Source organism: Medicago truncatula, chromosome 4 (assembly GCF_003473485.1).
Source record: "Medicago truncatula cultivar Jemalong A17 chromosome 4, MtrunA17r5.0-ANR, whole genome shotgun sequence".
Lineage (NCBI taxonomy): Eukaryota > Viridiplantae > Streptophyta > Magnoliopsida > Fabales > Fabaceae > Medicago > Medicago truncatula.
In genome coordinates this window covers 9,918,572-9,942,098 of record NC_053045.1, presented here as the reverse complement: position 1 = coordinate 9,942,098, position 23,527 = coordinate 9,918,572, and the positions used below count along the sequence as shown (strand labels likewise).

At 29.1% G+C, this 23,527-nt stretch overlaps 1 protein-coding gene across 1 annotated transcript in view; it reads left to right on the top strand.

The window, feature by feature from the left end:
* Positions 1–22,808, top strand: part of LOC25491681 (cysteine-rich receptor-like protein kinase 24) — a 56,772-nt gene extending 33,964 nt beyond the window's left edge. The window contains exon 5 of the mRNA XM_024781384.2: positions 22,192–22,808. Coding sequence (XP_024637152.1) covers positions 22,192–22,565 — 374 coding nt within the window. The 3' untranslated portion in view covers positions 22,566–22,808. The remainder of the gene's footprint in view (positions 1–22,191) is intronic.
* Positions 22,809–23,527: the final 719 nt, after the last annotated feature.

Here is a 23,527-nt window from a genome sequence, read left to right as displayed (position 1 = left end):
TTGCACATGATAGAGAAACCCTTTCTTTATTTATAGTTGATTTTTTTAACATTGTTTTCATCTGCTTATTAGCTTCATGCACTCTTATAGAGTATTTACTTTGAAAAAATTGCAATGACACTAAAATGTTGCTCAACATCTACTCTTGCATCCAATGCGAAAATTTTGTGAAAAGTAGAATTTTGTAGCTTCAACTTGGCCGTGTATTTAACGCGTAAACAAGGTTTAAGCATGATGAAACAATTAAACAGAGGAAATTATTAAACCCCTAAAAGGATGTAGCACCGTTGAAAAAATAAACTTATGAAAGGTCGATCTTTACTATTTTTAGTTAAAAATAAATTTTATAGTAATAGAGAAAATGTATTATATATAATATTTAATTAAAATTTATATTAAATTAAAAATATGATGGTCCGCCATTAGATTCGGTCCATATTAGCCTATAATAAAGCAAAAGAGAAAATTTTACTTCTAAATTAAACATAGATACATGTCTAGGTATAAAGTGTTCCTACATATGAATGAGTTTCCAATGCTTCCCTTCCTACATATGAAGTCAAAATTGGAAGACGGATCAATTAACTTGGACAATTAATTAAAGCTTGGACAATTAGATTAGATTGCTAAATCGACAATTTAACCCCTTAGATTAATGATTTTATTAGATTAGATTAGATGAGGGTAATGACGGAAAATTGGTGGTAATCAACTTTCTTATATATTTTTTTGGAGAAATGCTGAAACGCACGACATTATTTGTCGTCAGTTTTGCACGAAAAAGTGTATATTTATTTAGTTCTGTATCTTAATTTTAATTTGACACAAAGTGACAAACTTTCCCTCTCCTGAGTATATCTTATAAAAAATCACAAAAATACTAGATTGGTGGACTTCTTCAAGTTTACTGTTGTCAATCCCTTGTCTCACCAATGACATGTAAAACGGTGGATCATGCATGTGCTTTCTTTGGTAACATGACTTTTTAATACACATTTTTATACAAAAGCATCAATAAACTAGCATGAAATCCATTAAGCTTTCTTTGGTAACATTACCAAAATAAATATAACGACAAACATTGGAACAAAGGCTTAATTAAGATCTACCCTTAAACTAGATCAGCTGGATTATTGGGATAGGTTGTGTCGTTGCTTCCATTGGCTGAATCCATAGTCTTGAATATTGATGAGAACATGGTAGAAATCTTTACCACCATTACATTTATAATCAAACAAACGTAGATTTTAAGTGTGTGGCGAGCAAGTATAATTAGTATAGACCCCCCTACGCAGAGCACAACACCAAAAACTTGTCCCGGCAACAAGATTGGGAGGAGGGAAGCCGAAGAAAGTATTCCAAAGAGGTTAATGGCAAAGCTAAGAATTTGTTCTCCATATCCGCCGAGAGTCTTCGTGTACTTCTTGATTCCGAGTAGCATGCAGTAGATGCAGATGGATGTCAAGAAGATTTGCATAAGAATTTTGTGATCATCAAAGGGAGATCCTTTCTTGTTTTGGTACTTAACTTGCAATGCACCACAGAGTAATGCATCAAGAAAGGAAAAGATGAAATGGTATGGGAGTTTTTTATCCTTCAAAGTAGTTGCTAATCTACAAAAGTACAGTTAAATATATAAAACATTCTCAAAAGTTGTTGGCTTATTCTCAATCAAATAATAAGAATAATATAAATAAAAAATATCTGCTAGTTGTTTGATAAGAAATTTGATCCAATTAAAATAAATAAAAGAGGGTACAGTTTAATAAATAAAAAAATGCAATAGAATCAAAGCATGAATATACGACTACTGCTGTACAAATCCATGTCTGGGTACAGTGAAGAATAATGTAAAATAGGGTTTTGCTGATACTTTGTTTTTTTCTTTTTTGAAACAAAAGAGACATTTTATTAATGATTGGAGTTAATGTTGTACAAATCTATGTTTGGAATTTCTTCTTGTAGAAGAGAGAGATAATAAGAACCATACATTTGAGAACTTTTAAATCATACTATAATGGAATTCATTGGTTGATTACGAGATAAGCAGTTCACTTACTTTATTTTTCTGTCTTTCAACCTATTCCGCCCACCGACCGGAAATCTGATAGGCAATGATGAACGTGCAGCCATTGATGGATCACCACCTGCAGTAGAATAATAGTATATAATAATTTTTTTTAGGGAAGACTAGTATCAAAAATTGTTAGATTATAGAAAGCTTCATATGGTGGTATTTATAGTGGAATTAGTGGCTTTATTCCCTAAATGGGAAAGGATAAATTGCAGAACCGTAATTTATAAAAACTATATTAATTTTTGATAGAGATGTTGCTTCCAAATATACTTGCCATTCGCATAGTCAAAGTACAAATAATAATAGTTCGTTCATGGTTTTCTTCAAGCAACTATAGTTTGATTAATTTTACGTTTTTAATAATTTGAATATTTTCTCTATCGTTGAAAAATTCGTAGAAAGAAATATGGAAAGAACATTTTTGCAATTGTTAAATAACATATCAATTCTAATCAATTTTGCACAATTTTTTAAAAATTATAATAAAATTAATTTTACAACAATTTTTCAATACTAAAATTATGTAAAATTGGTTTTGCCTTAATTAAAATGTTCATCTTTCTCAAAATAATTGTTTCTTTAACATTTTTCGATGGTTACAAGACATTTACTCTCCGCACCACCAGTTCGCCTCTTCCCGGCCGATGTGATCCACTGTTTCACGTTTTCCTCTGATCTGTTCGTGGTTAATTGTGTTCTCGCGAGATCGAGTTCGTTGTTGTGCAGCACAAATTCGTGGTTCTCGCCGGAGGGTCGGGGTTCGTTTAGGTGGTCAGCGGCGGTGCCGCCGTGCTGCCTTGTCTTATTTCAGCTTCCTGGTGGTGGTGTGCGATTTCCTTGGTGGTGGGTCGTTGCTAAACATGGTGGACTTTCACAGTTCTGTTTTGGCTTCTACGTATTCACTTTCTGCGACCTTCAATCTCTGGTTTCTATTGAGATCTGCAGTTTTGCTGGTTGTTGTTCCCCGGCCACTGTGTCGGAGTTCTTGGAGGATGTTTTTGTTCATTATTTCCGTTTTGTGGTTTGTTTTTGTTGCAGGTGATGTGTTTGTTGTTGATGTTCTTAGACTGGTGGGATCAGATTTGCCCTTTTTGCAGTGGACTGGTTCGTAAACCCGAAAGGGTTTGGTGTGTTTAATAACCCAATAGGGTCTGGTTCCTTTAACCCGAAAGGGTTTGGTGTGTTTAATAACCCAAAAGGGTCTGGTTCCTTTAACCCAAAAGGGTGGTTGCTGACGTATTGTGTTCATCCATCGATCTAAGTTCTTACGCGTAGGTGTGCTCGAAAGAGCCTTTATGTTGTTGTTCATTAGGGAGGTGTTGGTACTTGGATCTTATTACCGTGTTGGCGGTCGATCCTTCGTCATTTTTATACTCTAATTGTTCGTGTGGAAGTTCACTTTGAATTCTCCAAAATTTTAGAGGGACTAAAACGAAAAATTGATATATTTATAGGGATTAAAAACATATTTACATGGTTTTAACAATGATAAAGAAATAGAAATAGAAATTTCAATCAAGAATCTTTACACAAAAGCATTTTTTTTCAAACCAAAGACAAAAGAAACCTAAATACATAGATGAAGCAGTAGATAATAGAAATAGAAATTTACCAAAGATAGTGTTTTCAGGGTTAGTAGCAGATTGATTCTTAGCAGCATCACCAATCAACCTTTGCTCATTGTTGAAAGCAACAAAAGAAGGTGTTGTTCGGTTTCCTTGATCATTGTGAATAATCTCAACTCTTTGGTGTTGATCAAGCCACACAGCAACACAAGAATAGGTTGTTCCAAGATCTATACCCACTGCACGTCCTTCGTGTTCTTTTGCCATGAAAATAAAAGAAGCTGAAAATAAAAACGCAAGTCAAAAGAATTAGGAAGAAGAAAAACTTCTAGGGTTTTTTTTTTGTTGTTGTTGAAAGTAACTTTATTAGGGTAATAGAGAGTTTGTTCTTGAAGTGAATGAGCCTTTCTTATATAGGAGAAATGGTACGTAATATCCGTGTATTCAATGAAAAAACAAATTTGATCAATTCCATCAAAAATTATAATTGAAAATATCATTTTTTGATCAAATTCGAATACAAATGACAAAGCGTGTCACTATAAAAATTAATTAAAAAATATAGAAGTCAACAAATAGTAATTTGCATAACTGAATTTGACACAATACATGCGTGGTGAAAAGGAAACGCTATTTCCTTTCTTTGAATGTTATTTCGTTCCTCTTGAAAAGGAAATGTTTATTATATACAAAAATTAAATGAATAATTAATCAATATTCTTTGTTTTGTCAAAAAGAAAAAATAATGTGTTGCCACATTAAGTATAATGAATATGATAATTCATAATTTTATATTTATCTTCCTTCCTTAAAAAAATAATTATTTATCAATTCGCACGACAATATATCAGTAGATATATATGTAAAATAATTGTACACTAACAAAATATACTAATTAATTTTATTTTATTTTTGAGGAAAAATATACTAATTAAAATTTAAAAATTCCTTCAAAAAAATTTAAAATTAAATAATGTTTCTTAGTAAAATAATTCTTTCATTTTTTTTTGGTAGATTTTCAATTTCCTTGTTTTAGTAACATTCTTTTCAAAAAGAAATAGTAAGAGATTTGATTATTTCCAAGGACCACGTAACATTGCACTAATTATTATAAAGAAATTAAATGAAAATGAGCAACATTAATGTAATGTTTCTATCAAAAAAATTATATATAAAAATTCATTAAATATTTGTATATCGTCCGTTGTGAATTTTATTTGCTTATATTTGTAAAAACAATTTTTTATGTACCGATACGATAAATTTTGAAAACTTTTATGATTTTTTTTTTTTGAAGACATCAAAATGGAATATATTAACACTGACAGTGAAACCTTTTCAGTACAAGATGTACTGAAGGACCACCCCTAAAAGGGAACAGTCAGACAATATTTACAAAAGTACGGTCAGTCGATACTCAAACATAACATAGGGTCCGACCACCCTAAACTCATGATTGTTTTCAAAATATAAACATTAATGTAGTGTTTCTATTAATTAAATGTATTTTTTATCTATATGTAAAACTTTGTTAAATGTTTGCACCGCGTCTGTTATATATTTTATGTGTTTTTATATCCAGAAACAAATTTTTATGTATCGACATTAGAAAATTGATATGATAGAATTTTGAAAACTTTTAACTATCTAAAATATATATATCAACATTAATATGTAATGTTTCCAATAAATATTTTTGTTATGTTATATGCAAATTAGTGAGATGAAAAGATTAATCGGAAGACATAGTATAAAGAAAAAAAAATGGTGAGATATGTGAGGAGAATAAACCCTTTTCCTATAGTCATGCAATAAGAGAAGAAAATGATTTCGTATATTTATGTCACCATACGTTGTTTTTCGATTATTTAATAGCAAATTATCCATGAAGGCCACAAAATTAGTGAGATGAAGAGTCTAAACGAATTTATACAAAATGGTGGACTTAAGTTTTATTATATTTGTAGTAGAGAAGGAGTCGTGTAAGCATTTTCCTCACTTTCGTCTCTCATATTTGAAGGCATACTTCCTCTAAAAAAATGCACTTAGTCAATTGCATAGTTTTGAAACTCGGCTCGGACCGGTCGAACTGTGAACCGGTGGGTAAGCCGGTTCGAGTCAACATATGGATCGGCCATGCAGTTAACTCGGTCAAAATCGATCAAAACCGGTGACTCGGCCGAGTCGCGGGTAAGATCGGTTTTTTTTTTTTTTTTAGCTTACCTAAAAGGCTAAAACGACGTCGTTTTGGATTTGGCAATTAAAAAAAAAAAAATGGAATTAGAAGGGTCAGAACAGAACTCTAAAACGAGTAAAACCTCACTCCCTCCATCCAGTACTCTGTTTTCACGTACAAGAGAAGAGACAAGAAGTTGAAAAGTTCAAACCTTACCATCATCCTCCACGCCGTCGCAGTCGCCATCGCTCCACGTTGCCGTCGTTGTGAAACACGTACGTTACGTGGAAACCCTTTTTTTTTTTTTTCTTCAGATTGTTCTTCTTTGATTCTTTTTGATTTCTTGTTTTGATTTATTGTTGATTTCTTGTTTAATGTTTAATTCCATGTTGATTCTGATTGTTTAATGTTTAATTTCATGTTTAATTTTGATTGTTCTTCTTTGCGTTTTTGGATTTTTATAACTGGGGCAATCTCTTATTTGAATTTATGTTGGAATCATACTTTTTTGGGATCTATTTGGATTTTTACTACCAAGATGTATTTTGAGTTATGACTATGTTTTGAATTTGAGCAATTAGCCTATGAAATTATTATTGTTGGATAGTTTTTATCTTATTTTACAAGGGTCATTATTTTAGTTTCTAAAGTGACCGAGTCACCGATTCAATCCGGTTAAATAACTATATAAATTTAATCTAAGGACCGAGTTATCTAACCGAGTCATCCGAGTGGTTCCGGTTTAGTCATGCGGTTCGACCAATGACTCAGTGGTTCGACCATTGACCCATTGACCCAGTACCCCCGCCGAATCGATGACCGAGCCGAGTTTTAAAACTATGGTCAATGGAGTTACTTTTTTTTTAAAAGAAGTCAAAATAAAATATATTAATCAAACAAAGATTTCTACTGAACATCAAGAGTACGAGGATTGAATTTAAGAATACAAATAGTTCATAAAACACCGAATAAAAAACCAACAAGATGAAAAATAAGATATTGAACATTTGCTGAAAGTGCTGGAAATAAGGTAACAAACAATCATACTATTTTTTTGTTTTTGGTATCGGGGTTTAAACCCTGGTTCTTACATATATAATGCATTGTCCTTACTAACTGAGTTAAACTCATGGGGACAAACAATCATACTTTAGAACTATAGTCGATATTTTAATTAATTTCTTAAGAGTATTGCAAGGGTTTATAAATCAACTTGAGTTTTATGCTTTTGTATTATTTTTTAGAGAAACCAACTTGAATGGATAAGGATCGAATCAATCAAACATGGGGTCCGTTTGTTTCAGATTTTTTTGAAAAAAAAAACTATTTTTTTCATTTTTTGAAGTGTTTGTTTAGGATTTTTAGAAAAATCATTTTATCAAAAAAATCTATTTTGACCTTAAAATGAAAAGCTATTAGGATTAGCTTTTCTCAAAATCTATTTTTTTCAACAACAAAGAGATAACACATGTACATGTTAGAACTGATTTTTTTTTAAAAATGAATTTTTATGGATAGTAGGCAAACACAAATAACTTCAGATTTTTTTAAAAATCTCTAAAAAAAAATCTCTAGATTCTTTTGATACAAAATCTATTTTTTTAAAGCTGAAACAAACGCACCCGCAATAAATTTTACTTTTCAAAGTAAAGCTTAAAACTTGAACCCTGCTTCCAAGTCAAAATCCTAAAAAATGTCCTCTAATTTCAACCATTAAAAAAGGGGAAATAACAATGGATTGATAGAGAAACCTCAATATTTGAGAAAGCTATACTACATTGATTAAATAAAAGAGTTTGATATCCAAATACTAACAGGTGAGCCTTACCATTTTGTAAAGGGTTAATATGTCTTTACCCCCTTGTAATTTGGGCGAGTTCCGGTTTTCCCCCTATAAAAAACAAAGTTTAGATTCCAACCTTGTAAAATAAGATTCTTTGATTTTAGCCCCTGACCCATGTGACTGTGCATAATTGCTGACGTGGCGGGCTGAGTGGCATGCTGACTGTGCATATCTGATTATGTGGCGTGCTGACTGTATAATTAATTATTTTTTTATTTTAAAAAATATATAAAAATTAAAAAAAATCGGGATTTTTTTTATTACGAAAAATATTTTCTAAAATATTTATTTTTCGAAAATTCCAAAATTTATAATTTACGAAAAATATATATTTCAAAATTTTTTAAAATTATTTTCGAAAATGTTGAAATATATATTTCAAAAAAAAAATTCAAAATTATTTTCGAAAATTTGGAATATATATTTTTTGAAGTTTAAAACAGATTTTTTTTCGAAAAATAAGTTTTTAAAATTTTCTCAAAAAAAAAATCTAGATACAAATTTATTTAAAAATTTAGGAAAATTTAGATTTTTATTACGATGTGTTACAGATTTGAGAATATTTTTTAATATTAAAAAATTGAGGATAAAAAAAATCTGGAAATTTAATTTTATTCTTATCTATTTGTTGCATGTGTTATTTGTATTGAAAATTATGGACATTTTTGAAAAGAAACAGCCAACCCAAAAGCTGAAAGGGGTTGTTTTCTTTATATATATTTCCAAAAATATTATATATAAAAAATTCATACACTTAATATATTTTGAAACTTTCGAAAAATTAAAAAAAAAATCCAAATTAAATTAAAATTTTAAAAATATTCGAAAAAAATAATATAAGCTAATTTTTGAATGTTTTGGTAAAATAATTAATATTTTATTTTTTGAAAAAAAATCCAATTTTTTTTTCGTTTTTAAAAAAAATTGTTTTTTTTTTCTTGATTTTAAATTTTTGAAAATGAATTTTCAGTTTTTTTTTTATCTTTTTAAAAATAATTTATTAAACCATTACACACATGTCAAATTTAAAAAAAAAATTAAAATTAAAATAATTACATAGTGGCGTGCCACATCAGCGTCTGAATGGGGTCAGAGGTGTTTTGTGGAGAATCTTCATATTACAGGGGTGTTTTGTGGAGAATCTTTATATTATAGGGTTGGAATCTAAACTTTTTTTTTACAGGAGGGAAAACCGGAACTCGTCCAAATTACAGGGGGTAAAGACATATTAACCCTTTTATAAATGACGTGAAAGGATTATTTAATAAGTTGCAACTATGCCAGGTCCAATACCTTATTCAGAGGGGGAGCCCCTCATGGGCCAAGGTGGGGCCATGGACCACCCCCAAATGTTTTCTTATTATATATATATATATATATATATTATGTTTTGTAATTTTATGATGATTGTGTAGTATGCTGTTGTGGTTAAGAGCCTTTTTACCAAGTCTTATATGTTAAGTTCAACTCTTGCCAAAGTTATTTTCATTTATTCTTTTATTTTCTTTTGTATAAAAAAAAAAAAGCATAATTCATAATTGTTAAAATAATCCTTTTTTTTGTTACCTAATCCTTTCTTTCTTTAATAAAACATAACTCCTTTATTCAATTTAAAATAATCTTTTCCTTCCTTACTCTTATTTTTGGGTACAATTGTCTCTTTACTTTTTTATTTTATTTTATTTTTTATACAAAGGGAACTTCAACTCTTTTTTGTCAAAAAAATTCTCTTTTAAAACACATAACATATTTTTTATATAAAAGAGGACCTCAACTATCTTTTATAACGCATAACATATAACATAAATGTCAAAAAACATAAATGTTAAAATATCCTTAAAAAACATGATATCATAAAAATATTTAATTGTATAAACATTATTTTTTAGGTAAAAAAAATACTATATTCTTTATAAAATTAAAATATATTTCATTATTGTACTTGATTATAAGTATATTTTCTTATGTAATGATCTTTTTACATTAATATATATGTCATGAATTTTATTTTAAATTTTTTTTTACTCAGTCGTTTGATTCAATTCGATTTAATACATATACATCTGTTTATTGAAGTTGAGTCATTTAATTCAGTCGTTAGGTTCAATGACCTAGTTGTTCAATCAATTATCTTGTACTTTATCAAGGTTGATAAACGGTTCAGATTTTAAAATACCGGTTTGAATTATATTCAACAAATAACAAATTTGTAGTCATTGGAACTAACCAATGATAAAATTTACTTGTAAGAAAATTCAGCTTCATCACTATTTATGATCCACCCTAGACTATTTTCCTAACTCCGCCACCGACCTTATTAGTTACATTATTAGTTACAGGATCCTATCTTTTAACTACGCTTATATTTTGCCAAATTCCAACAGTTTTCTAAATGTTATTGCCTCTGCAGCTTTTGTTCGCTGCAGGACATGAATTGCAGCAGTAACTATTACTCATAATTCTCTAGACAGAATCTCTAATATTGGATGGACTCCCTGTTTCAAATTTGTTTGATGAAAAATGTGGCATCGAGTATCATTTTTCAAATGAACAGATTTCGAATGAAGAAAATCTTAATACACAAGTCAAGGCTCAATGTTTAAGAAACTGGAAGTTATTAGTATTGAGAACATCACAATCAGTGATTGTAAACATTTGAAAAGTTTATTCAAGTGCCACATAAACCTATTCAATCTAAAGAGTGTGTCGTTGGAAAGATGCCCGATGTTGATCGCCCTATTTCAACTGTCAACTGCTGTTAGCCCAGTGCTGTTGGATAGATTGGAAATAATTGATTGTGAGCTTCTTGAAAACATAATAATCGATGATAAAAACAGCACAAGTCATGCTCATGATCTTCCAGCACTAAAATCCATCATAATAAAAAGTTGTGATAAGCTGAATTACGTATTTGGTGAAGATGTCAAACTTGGTTCTCTCGAATCATTGGAGTTTGATGGCATACCAAATTTGATCGACATTTTCCCAGAATGTAATCATGCCATGTGATCTTTCTCCAGTAAGGGAGCATCTTCCATATCTGGATATGCTTCCAAGCCACAAGAACAATCAGACCCTATCAAATGCAATATATTTTCATGGACTGATATATATTGTTGTGGTAAAATATATAGGCACAACAAATTGAGGAGTACCAAAAATGCTACAACCTCATTGGTTTCTGAGGATCAACCGCAGGACAACATAATGGTAACCCTCTTACCTTCTTCTGTGATGTTATTTTTGTACTTTTTTAATAAGAAACTATTGATACATTTTATTATTTTAAAAAGAAAAACTATCTTTAAATTCGTTTTATTAGACATCCTAAGCTTGAAGATTACTAGTAATTAATATAATAGCAAATCACTAATACCGTATAATAATGTACCAATTAAGAGTATAACAAGTTTAATGCTATTTCAAGTGTTTAATAACTTTGGTGCATTAAGTTAGTTATAGATAAATAAGGCCGGTCTGTCGGAATTGAATTGTAGGAGAGAAAATATTACACAATATATAAAAGAAAAATAGAAAAATGATTTATTTTTATATTCGCACACTAAGAGATTATATAATTGGAGAGTTCTACTACATCAGAGAAAAAAAATGCAGCAAAAACGTGTTCCACCATTTCACTAACAAAAGAATGAGCCATCTATACAAGTAGTTATTCCTTGCTAGTATTCTTTTTGACACTTTGTCAATCTTAAAACATCGATCTTTTTTATTTTAAGCAGGTTAGCGAAATAAGTGTTGAAGAAGGAACTGCATCAGCAAAATACCAAGAGAATAACAGCATCATTACAGGTGAGTTTATTTTATTTAACAAAGCCTTCAAATTAACTTGGTCTATTAATTATTACTCAATTGCCATGTAAATGAATAAGTGTTGGATTTGTCGCTATTTGCTTTTTGTCACGTGAAAATAACAATCATATTATGTTCTTTCTAAAACAAATCATATTTTGTTGAATAAAGCCATTTTTTTATATATACACAAAATTTAGGATGAGAGGAATGATGTCTTGATTCAAGGCAAGGTAGACCTTTGACTTTGAAATACTTTTTACATTTACCTTCATCCAAAAGACACTAACATAATCTAGAACATCCAAATGAAGACCAATATTTACCACTAAACCAACCTTAGGAGTTAAAACAAGTTTCTTTGAAACCGTTGTTATTTTTTCCGGTATATTTTTACACAAATTCTCAAGTATACTTGACATTTTCATATTTCTGAAGAGCATTAAAGTCTAATTCATCTCATAAAATTGTACTCCCTCCGTCCCTAATTATAAGACCCTTTTGAGAATTTTTTTTGTCCCTTTTTATAAGATCCCTTTGTTATTTCCAACTACATTAATTATTTCTTTACATACATGCCCCTATTTATTATACATCTTTTTCTTCAATCAACAATAAATAACATGTTGAAAACATAAACTAACCTTCTTTCTTAAAGGATAAAATTGTAAAAACAATAGTGATTACAAACAACTTTAATACAAATATCAACTATCTTAATTCCCGTGATTTTGACAAAAGGGTCTTATATATAGGGACGGAGGGAGTAGAAGCTTACACATGATCTATTTGATAAGGTAATATCCATGTAATTATGCACTAATATTTTTATTAATTGCCCTATTTATAGAAAACAAATAACATGATTAGGATAATCATTAGGGTTTGTTGTTATCATTATCATTTTTTTTTTACAAAGTTATCATTATCATTATATAGTTCATTAATTTGGTTGTTACAAATTTGATTTTTTCGTTGAAATATACATTTTAACAGCTAAATTATAGTAATGCATGAAGCCGAATCATAAAAATAAAAACAATAGTTGAGAAAAAATTTGTCCAAAAAAAAAGTAGAATAAAATTAAAATTAATTACAAATTATAAACGGGACTAAAGAAAATGAAATATTTTGGTCAAAGATATATATGCATGGTAACTTTTTTGATAAGATAAATGCATGGTAATTGGTTACTCATATGTTTTTTTAATGATAGAAATGAGTTTAAGCATAAATGTGATATATCATCCTTTTGTTTTCAAATGATACACCTAAATGGATCAATCATGCAAGATAATATGGAAGATATATTTTTGACCAAATAAATGAAGGATATCGTTATGAATTCTGCGATATGAATAAATAAATAAAAAAAATCATGTTTTAGTTGTGTCATCACATCCGAGAATAAAATTTAGTAAACTTATAAACAAACATAGACATATATATTTCTAACATTTTATTTTTAGGAATCAACAAATATAACTTGAAATAAAAACACCCTAAATCATTCACATGTTAGCATATGTCAATATAACTTCTAAGCCAATCGAATTCGAATGTGTCGTGTCTTTATCATCGTATTATTACTTATTACTGCTAGGGATTCTAACATAATTTTCTACCTTATTTTATTTATTTATAGTTGATTATTAATTACTAGGGATTCTAACATAATTTTCTATCTTATTTTTTTTTGGGTTTGTCTAACATATGCAATATTGCATATGTTAAAGAAACTAATTGTAGTAACTTTTCATTGAAAAATAGTATCAATTATTATTAAAAAGTTGTCTATTTAATATAGAATACACAAGTTCCAAGATAAACTTGTCATTTTAAATTTCTTAACATGTGCAAATTTTTGCACATGATAGAGAAACCCTTTCTTTATTTATAGTTGATTTTTTTAACATTGTTTTCATCTGCTTATTAGCTTCATGCACTCTTATAGAGTATTTACTTTGAAAAAATTGCAATGACACTAAAATGTTGCTCAACATCTACTCTTGCATCCAATGCGAAAATTTTGTGAAAAGTAGAATTTTGTAGCTTCAACTTGGCCGTGTATTTAACGCGTAAACAAGGTTTAAGCATGATGAAACAATTAAACAGAGGAAATTATTAAACCCCTAAAAGGATGTAGCACCGTTGAAAAAATAAACTTATGAAAGGTCGATCTTTACTATTTTAGTTAAAAATAAATTTTATAGTAATAGAGAAAATGTATTATATATAATATTTAATTAAAATTTATATTAAATTAAAAATATGATGGTCCGCCATTAGATTCGGTCCATATTAGCCTATAATAAAGCAAAAGAGAAAATTTTACTTCTAAATTAAACATAGATACATGTCTAGGTATAAAGTGTTCCTACATATGAATGAGTTTCCAATGCTTCCCTTCCTACATATGAAGTCAAAATTGGAAGACGGATCAATTAACTTGGACAATTAATTAAAGCTTGGACAATTAGATTAGATTGCTAAATCGACAATTTAACCCCTTAGATTAATGATTTTATTAGATTAGATTAGATGAGGGTAATGACGGAAAATTGGTGGTAATCAACTTTCTTATATATTTTTTTGGAGAAATGCTGAAACGCACGACATTATTTGTCGTCAGTTTTGCACGAAAAAGTGTATATTTATTTAGTTCTGTATCTTAATTTTAATTTGACACAAAGTGACAAACTTTCCCTCTCCTGAGTATATCTTATAAAAAATCACAAAAATACTAGATTGGTGGACTTCTTCAAGTTTACTGTTGTCAATCCCTTGTCTCACCAATGACATGTAAAACGGTGGATCATGCATGTGCTTTCTTTGGTAACATGACTTTTTAATACACATTTTTATACAAAAGCATCAATAAACTAGCATGAAATCCATTAAGCTTTCTTTGGTAACATTACCAAAATAAATATAACGACAAACATTGGAACAAAGGCTTAATTAAGATCTACCCTTAAACTAGATCAGCTGGATTATTGGGATAGGTTGTGTCGTTGCTTCCATTGACTGAACCCTTAGTCTTGAATATTGATGAGAACATGGTAGAAATCTTTACCACCATTACATTTATAATCAAACAAACGTAGATTTTAAGTGTGTGGCGAGCAAGTATAATTAGTATAGACCCCCCTACGCAGAGCACAACACCAAAAACTTGTCCCGGCAACAAGATTGAGAGGAGGGAAGCCGAAGAAAGTATTCCAAAGAGGTTAATGGCAAAGCTAAGAATTTGTTCTCCATGGCCGCGGAGAGTCTTCATGTGCTTTTTGATTCCCAGTAGCATGCAGTAGAGGCAGATGGATGTCAAGAAGATTTGCATAAGAATTTTGTGATCATCAAAGGGAGATCCTTTCTTGTTTTGGTACTTAACTTGCAATGCACCACAGAGTAATGCATCAAGAAAGGAAAAGATGAAATGGTATGGGAGTTTTTTATCCTTCAAAGTAGTTGCTAATCTACAAAAGTACAGTTAAATATATAAAACATTCTCAAAAGTTGTTGGCTTATTCTCAATCAAATAATAAGAATAATATAAATAAAAAATATCTGCTAGTTGTTTGATAAGAAATTTGATCCTATTAAAATAAATAAAAGAGGGTACAGTTTAATAAATAAAAAAATGCAATAGAATCAAAGCATGAATATACGACTACTGCTGTACAAATCCATGTCTGGGTACAGTGAAGAATAATGTAAAATAGGGTTTTGCTGATACTTTGTTTTTTTCTTTTTTGAAACAAAAGAGACATTTTATTAATGATTGGAGTTAATGTTGTACAAATCTATGTTTGGAATTTCTTCTTGTAGAAGAGAGAGATAATAAGAACCATACATTTGAGAACTTTTAAATCATACTATAATGGAATTCATTGGTTGATTACGAGATAAGCAGTTCACTTACTTTATTTTTCTGTCTTTCAACCTATTCCGCCCACCGACCGGAAATCTGATAGGCAATGATGAACGTGCAGCCATTGATGGATCACCACCTGCAGTAGAAGAATAGTATATAATAGGTACAGCTGAAGATATTTATATATTTATACATAACGTAATTGCAACAAATTAGACATTCTTATTTCTTTGGAATTAGACATTCTTATCATCAGTTCTACTTTCACACATTGGAGCGTACATATCATCTTTGACTCTTTGGATTTATTTAAGGCTGAGATTCTATTAAATTCAAAGCTTTTTCTTACACCTACATAGCTGCTTTTTTTTTTTTTTTTGGACTAAACCTACCTAGCTGCTGTTTGATTATTAATGATATTTCTATTACATCATCACGTGTATGAGTGTTGATATTTCTATTAGGATCCACTTAATAGTGATTATGAAACTTAGTTTGAGTTCTGAGTTCGTTATCGCTTTAACATATTGCATGAGTTACAACACTAGACTTTTTTTTTTTTTTTTTTAAGGAACACACTAGACTCATTAAAGTTAGCTTATATATTATATATATATATATATATATATATATATATATATATATATATATTCAAAAATGTTAAGTAACGTGTTGGACGCATATTCGATATTGATGTATATCGAGAAAGTATCAAACAATTAATATGATACGTTTGCGATACGGTTGATTTCTGCTCTCGAAATGACTTATTAATCTGATACATACTCTCGATACATTTGTTATCCTTTTCCTCTTTTTTCCTTTTCAAAAATGAATTAGAAAAACTTAATCAAGATGGGATATGATAGAAACAAGATATATTTAAAGTTCAATAGAGACACGATATGACATAGAAATAATAAATATTAATCTCATCATATGTTTGACGCGCACATGATAACAAACATGGTGATATTATTTTATCATAATTAAATGATAAAATTACTCTTTTAATTAACTAAATGTATTAAAAATGGTAGACAATGAATTGTAATAACAAACAAATAATATTATTATTTTAAATATGTCATGATATAATGATAATAAATAAAGAATGAATTTAAATTCATATCATGATAGTTTCTAACTCAGACTATATTTAGGATATCTTTATCTTTATCTTTATCTTTATAATACTAAATATTAGGTAGTCTTGACTTAACCCTAAAGACTATCCCTACTTTTGGTCCCTATTTTTAAGTTAATTTTTGTATTTTTATATGAAATTGTGCAGAAATGTTAAGAATATTGTAAAAAAAAATTCCCAAAAAAAACTAGAATTTTTTAGCAAAATACAAATTAAATATGAATTTTTAACCTTCAAAAATATAAAAATTCATATTAAATTCATGTTTTGTTAAAAAATTCTAAATTTTTTTTGGGAGAGATTCTTATAATATTATGAATATTTCTGAAAATTGTTATTAAATAATATTAATTCTATATATGAGTTTACTTTAAAAGAGGGATCAAAAGTGAAGATGAAAAAATTTTAAGGGACTAAAAGTTGAAGGAAAATTTTAGAGGGACTAAAACGAAAAGTTGATATATTTATAGGGATTAAAAACATATTTAACCCTAAATTATATTACATTTTTCAAGGGTTTTAAACCCATATGATGGGTATCTTTCTTAAGATGTTCAAACCCATGTCCTAAATTATTTGATCGTATATTGTTGTCTTTAGTGATGTTAGGTTAACTTGTATGGGGATTAATGTGTAATTGGCTTTAACTTTATGTTGGTGCTTTCTTAAGAACGGCACCATCTTGCTGTATTTGTGCTGGTTAGTTTATCTTTTGCATGTCTTGTGCACGGTAAATCAACCTTATTTATAATATATATCATTTTAGTTTGTTCAAAAAAAATGATGTTAGGTTAATTGCTTTGTTTGATTTCAATAATTTATATATGAGTAAAAATCAAGTTACTTTGTTTGATATTTCATTATAAACATTGAATTTCATCAAGTTAACCATTGAAAACGATCATATTATCTTAATGATTAAACATAAAATCTCTTATCTAACCTCAGTATTTGTAAAAATGCTAAGTGATCTTATAATATACATTTATTTATATTTTTGAAAAATTTATTACAAGTCTAATTAAAATTATTTGACATATTATATTACATATCAACAAGTACTAGTAGTAATGAAATTTTATAAAAATCTCGTGCGAACATAATAAGGGTAATTTAAAGTAACCGTGATTCCAGGCTGGTGGACTCCAATAAAAATTGGAATTTATGGTTAGGTAAATGGAAATCTTGTAATATGGTGGATAATAATCAAAACTAGATTGATGACCCGTGCGCCGCACGGGTCTTATGAGTTGCAAATTTTTGCCATGTATAAGAGAAAAAGAAAAAAATCTAAAAAAAAGTAGGTAGAACACACAAAGACAATATAGTATCAGATATTATGGCATTAACACACGTTGGTTTTTTTTTTTTTTTGAAGAAACACACGTTGGTTTTTAAACACATAGGAAATGTGAACAGCCACATTGTTTATCTATATGTTCGTTCACAACTCACTATGAAAGGATGGGAGAAACCAAAAGACATGAATGGACTTGCTCAAAAAAAAAATAAAAATAAAATGGACGTGTTATCTATAACTTGCCCAAATCTTCCTAACCTAGGGAAATTGAATAGTTATATTTTTCAGGTTTTTCCTTGTCTTTGAAATGTCTAATACAGCAGAAATTTGTTATTTAGTTAAGGTGAGTAAAAATGTCAATGGTCAAGAAAATAGTTTGATATTATTGAAAATAGTTTGTTATGTTAGTGTCTTGCGTACCATCATAGCCTATCTACTCTCTTTTTCCACACAGTTCGCCATTTCCCATTCCCCTTTATAATTTTTTAATTACAGTGGGTTTAATTAGATTGTAATTCAATAATTTCATAAGAGGATATTTGGAACAAAGGAAAGGTATGGTTGCACTGATCTCAAATACACTCATATGCATAAACAAAAAAATTGGGAACCAATTACACGTTCTAGAGGATGATGAAAAAAGACATCATAAAAGGATAGTGGTTGTTCAATGGGTTTGGTTCTTTTAATTTCGTTTGATTTTTGTTTTGGAATAAATGATAGTTTTTTTTTTTTTTTGTTGAGGAAGGAATAAAGGATGGTTGTAAGTTGCAATTGTTTCAAGGTTTAAACGTACCTGCAGTTTTCTTTTTCTTGCGGTAAACAAATTTTTCCCTTGCACCAGTTACGTGAAGTTACTTCTGAAGTTATTCTTTTTTGTTTTTTTTTTTTAAATAAAAATGAAGTTAAAGTGAGTAAATTAGAGTAACCTTTGAGGGTAATTATGAAAGTAAATTAGGCTACACCGAAACAAAAGTATTGCCTTTATTAAATAGGTATAGAATAGGTCTAGATAACTGATAAATTTAAGGACATTCAGATGAAAGAAATTTGATGTGAAATTTTAATTGTTCTAAGCCAGTCGTACAGTGTAAATTAATTAAGATTGAACACCTAAATATAATTAAGGCAATATTACATTATGAGTCATTTATCTTATTTATTTGTAACACTTTGGTCCTTTGTCTTTATTTTTTTCCGTTTAGGTCCTTTATTTCTCTTAAAAGCACATATACATCTTTTTTCGCATTTTTTTATTAAAAAATACATAATTTTATTTTTAAAAATATATTTTTATTAGAACTGAAAAAAAATCCAAAAATATGATGAAGATGTTCATCATCTTCATCTTCTTCCTTTGAATCTTCATCATCTTCTTTAAATAAAAAAAAATTATACTAAAATACATCTCCAAAAATCGTGAATTAATGTTATATTCACCTCAAATCTTATTTTAAACACAAAAATCAAAACCTTAATTTCACAAATGTTGCAAGGCGGATGGTGGAGGCTTAGTCACTGGCGGAAGGGTTAGACTTTACGAAAGTTAAGATTTTTCTGGAAACAACAAAATTGATGTGCAAAGCTGCTATCAATTTTGGAGTTATTTTTATGTCGGACTTGAATATTGAGTTAGAAAATAAAAATAATAATAATAATAATATACAGCGTGACAATTTATATAACTAATTTTTTTTTTTTTTGTGATGAAACTAAATCTCTTTCTCTATAGGGGTTTGATTTTTGTGTTTAAAAGAAAATTTGAGGTGAATATAACATTAATTCATGATATTTGAAGATATATTTGTGTAGAAATTTTTTTGATTCATGAAGATGATGAAGATTCAAAGGAAGAAGATGAAGATGATGAACATCTTCATCATATTTCTGGATTTGTTTCATTTTTAATAAAAAGATATTTTAAAAAATAAAATTATGTATTTTTTTAATAAAAAAAATGAGAAAAATGATGTATATGTGCTTTTATAAGAGATAAAAGACCTCAGCGGAAAAAAAATAAAGATAAAGGACCCAAGTGTAACAAATAAATAAGATAAAGGATCTCTAATATAATTATGTCTATAATTAAATAAAAATTAAAAGTATTAAAAGTTACCTTATGATTTTAATTTATTCTTTTTTTAGAAAAAAATTGACTCATTTATGACATTTAATGTTGTCAATGTATATTACATTTTGATTGGTTGATATCATGAGAGGGTAAAATACCCTCTTATGAGGGTAATCTAAAAAAAATCTAAATAAATTGATTATGTTATTTGGTTATGGTTGTTGATCTTCTATAACTCATGAATTTGACAATAACTTAATTTCTTTCCCTAAAAAAAAAAAAAACTTAATTTTACTACTATTCTTTAAAGATATAAGAGTAATTGTAAAGACATAGTGGAGTTGTCTTATAGAGGTGTCACATAGGCACAATCCAAGCATTAGAATGAAACAAGTTTCTAATTCAAAGATATATAGATAGATGACAAATAGATCGCAGAATATGTATGCATGTAGTTTACAAAGACTCTTTTGACCGATTATTAGAGGTGTTTATTAGATACACTCTATAGCTAAAACAAATTTCTATTTGATTTGTTGTATCAAATCATACCCATTCAATTTCACAATTATGCTTGATAGATCACAATTTTATATTTTACTTTTTTGTATAGGGATAAGGAATTAGAGTCGTTTGGCTAAATCAACAAAATGGATGAGGATTCCCTAAAATATTTTACTTTTATATTTTTTTTAAATCATACCCTTAAAATAAGATAGGGTTAATTATGTTTTTGGTCCCTATAAATATGTTAACTTTTCGTTTTAGTCCCTCTAAAATTTTCCTTCAACATTTAGTCCCTATAAAATTTTCAATCACTACTTTTGGTCCCTATTTTTAATTTAATTTTTCTATTTTTTAATAAAATTATGCAAAAATGTGTAAAATATTCTAAAAAATTTTCCTTTAAAAAATTAGAATTTTTTTAACAAAACACAAATTAAATATGAATTTTTAACCGTAAAAAATATATAAATTCATATTAAATTCATGTTTTGTTAAAAAATTCTGAATTTTTTTTGGAGTGATTCTTATAATATTTTTAATTTTTCTGGAAAGTTTTATTAAATAATATGAATTCTACATATGAGTTTACTTTAAAAGAGGGACTAAAAGTGAAGATTGAAAATTTTATAGGGACTAAAAATCGAAGGAAAATTTTAGAGGGACTAAAACGAAAAGTTGATATATTTATAGGGACTAAAAACATATTCCGTTGACACCAGGTGTCAACGGATTCATTGACACCAAATCACAACCGTCAATTTTTTTAATCAAAGGCTAATAATTATTTTTTAAATTGACTCAAGGTGCATATCTTTATTATTGATTGCACTGTATTATTCTTTTTAGTTAACACAAAAACTCAATTTGATTGATAAAAAAAAAATAAAAAATCAATTTGAAAACACCATCACATCGTGATGCTCCTTCTTTGCTTCCTGAAAATTTGATGTTCTCCAACGCATCCACCTTTTGGTTAGTACCCCGTATATGGATTGCAAATTTCATGAGATCAATCCCAATTAGAGGAAACTAGTGAAACTAGGGTATTTTAGATGAGTTTTCAACGATTGAAAGGATTTTAGGTGTGGAAATTGAGGGTTTGAAATTGAAACAGGTGAGAAGAAACATTATTTTATAGAATCCGATTTTGAATTTTAGAATATAGTTTGAATTGATCACATAGAAAACCCTTTAAATTGAGAAGAAATGATTTCATCAAACTTTGGTGTGGTGATGGCAGATTGAGTATAAAAGATGAGTTGCAATCAGATGGGTTACCGGGGAAAATATCACACGAATTAATTTAACTAATAATTACAGACCATTGGATCAAACAAAATAAGTGGTTGAGATTTGGTGTCAACAAATTCGTTGACACCTGGTGTTAACGGATCCTGACTCTATCTTAAAATGTATTAAACAGAAGTATAAATTATTACTTAATGATATCTTATTTTAAATAGTTTAACCATATTATTTTCAACACTACAAATAAAATGGATTTGGATTCCCTAAACACCCACTAATGTGGTTGTCCATCTTCACGGTTAGATAGAGATCGGATGTCTCTTATCATGAATTTGAGAAATTAAAACTCAAAATTTCAATTGCCCGATCCAGATCAACAGTAGAGATCAACGTCTAGCATGACGCGTCATTCACACCGAATACGTCACTAAATAATTAATTGTAATCATATGTGTCAATTTTTTGTCTAAGTCGAACACCAGACACACTTTTAATCTAAAATGTATGCACTATGTAAATTTGAAGTCAATGCACATACTTATAATACATAACAATATTTTGCCTTAATGGCAGGTGGTGAATGGGATAGAAGCAGTGAAGTTTTTTCATTTGGCATTATTTTGCTTGAACTAGTAACAAAAAGATCTTCAAACATTGGAAACACAGAAGATACAAGCTTAAACATGGATAATCTAGTACACATTTGGGCTAAGAATGAGTATAAACCAAATTGCTCTCTTGTTCATAAATATCTGCAAGAAGATTGGCTTTATTGTGCTGAAGATGGTGTTGCAATAACTCGACTTGCTTTGCAGTGCATAGAATTTTTTCCAGCAAATCGTCCTTCAATGAAGGATGTGTTGCAAAATTTAGAAAATATTTCGGTATTGCAACATTTGTTTGATGCTAGATCAACTAAAAGGGCGAAGAAGTTGATTTCATCATGATGCAAATTTAAATTACATAATCAACATTTGTTTCTCTAGCTAGGCATCAAACACTCCATAATCAACCGTGCCTTTGATGTATTTTAGAATTTTCTTAGCAGCTCCATAATCCAAGTCTGTGACTTATATAGAGTTGCATTCACAGGTTCATCATTTGTGTCTTTGCTCAGTTTAGCACATGTTTCCATAGGAGTAATTGCAGGGGTTACAATTTCACATTCTGAATTTCTTTATAAGTCTTCTGCATATTTCTTTCGATGCAAGAAAACTCCAGCTACTGATATACAAACTTCATTCCCAGGAAATATGACAAGTTGCATAAATCATACATCTCAAATTCAAGCATTTGTCAAATCATCAGTATTTGATCCTGCAATGAGCAAGTCATCTACATACAAGCATAAAATGACCTGATTTTGCAAGTCGGAAAAGTGTATAGACTCATTTAACATTTATAGATCTCTTATCGGATATGCTAACAAGCTCCCAGGTGTTTTTTTTCTCTCTATAGCTTTCAGCTCCTCTTTCATAGCAGCTAACTAGTTTGAATCCTTCGTTGCTTGATTCAAATCAAGTGGTTCTGATTAAGCAAGCATAGCGTCTTTTATAAGATTACCTTCTTCATCGACTTCTAGACCAAGAAATATATCATACTCATTCAACCTCCCTAATTGAGTTTTGATTCTAGTTGACCTTCTTGCATTTTGAACAGGTTCAACCACACCAGCTTCTTCTTCTTCCTTTTCTTCTAACACAATCTTTACTTTGTCTGAGTTCTCAACATTCTGCTTTGAGCTATCCGAATTTTGATGCGAGTTCAACCTTTTACTCTCATCAAACTGCACATATATGCTTATTAGTTATTACTACTTTATTCTCATTTGGTGAGAACAATATTTGTAAACACAAGCTGACTGGCCCGGCCTAACGGTCAAGCAACCCAAACAAGGGCTTTATGCTTC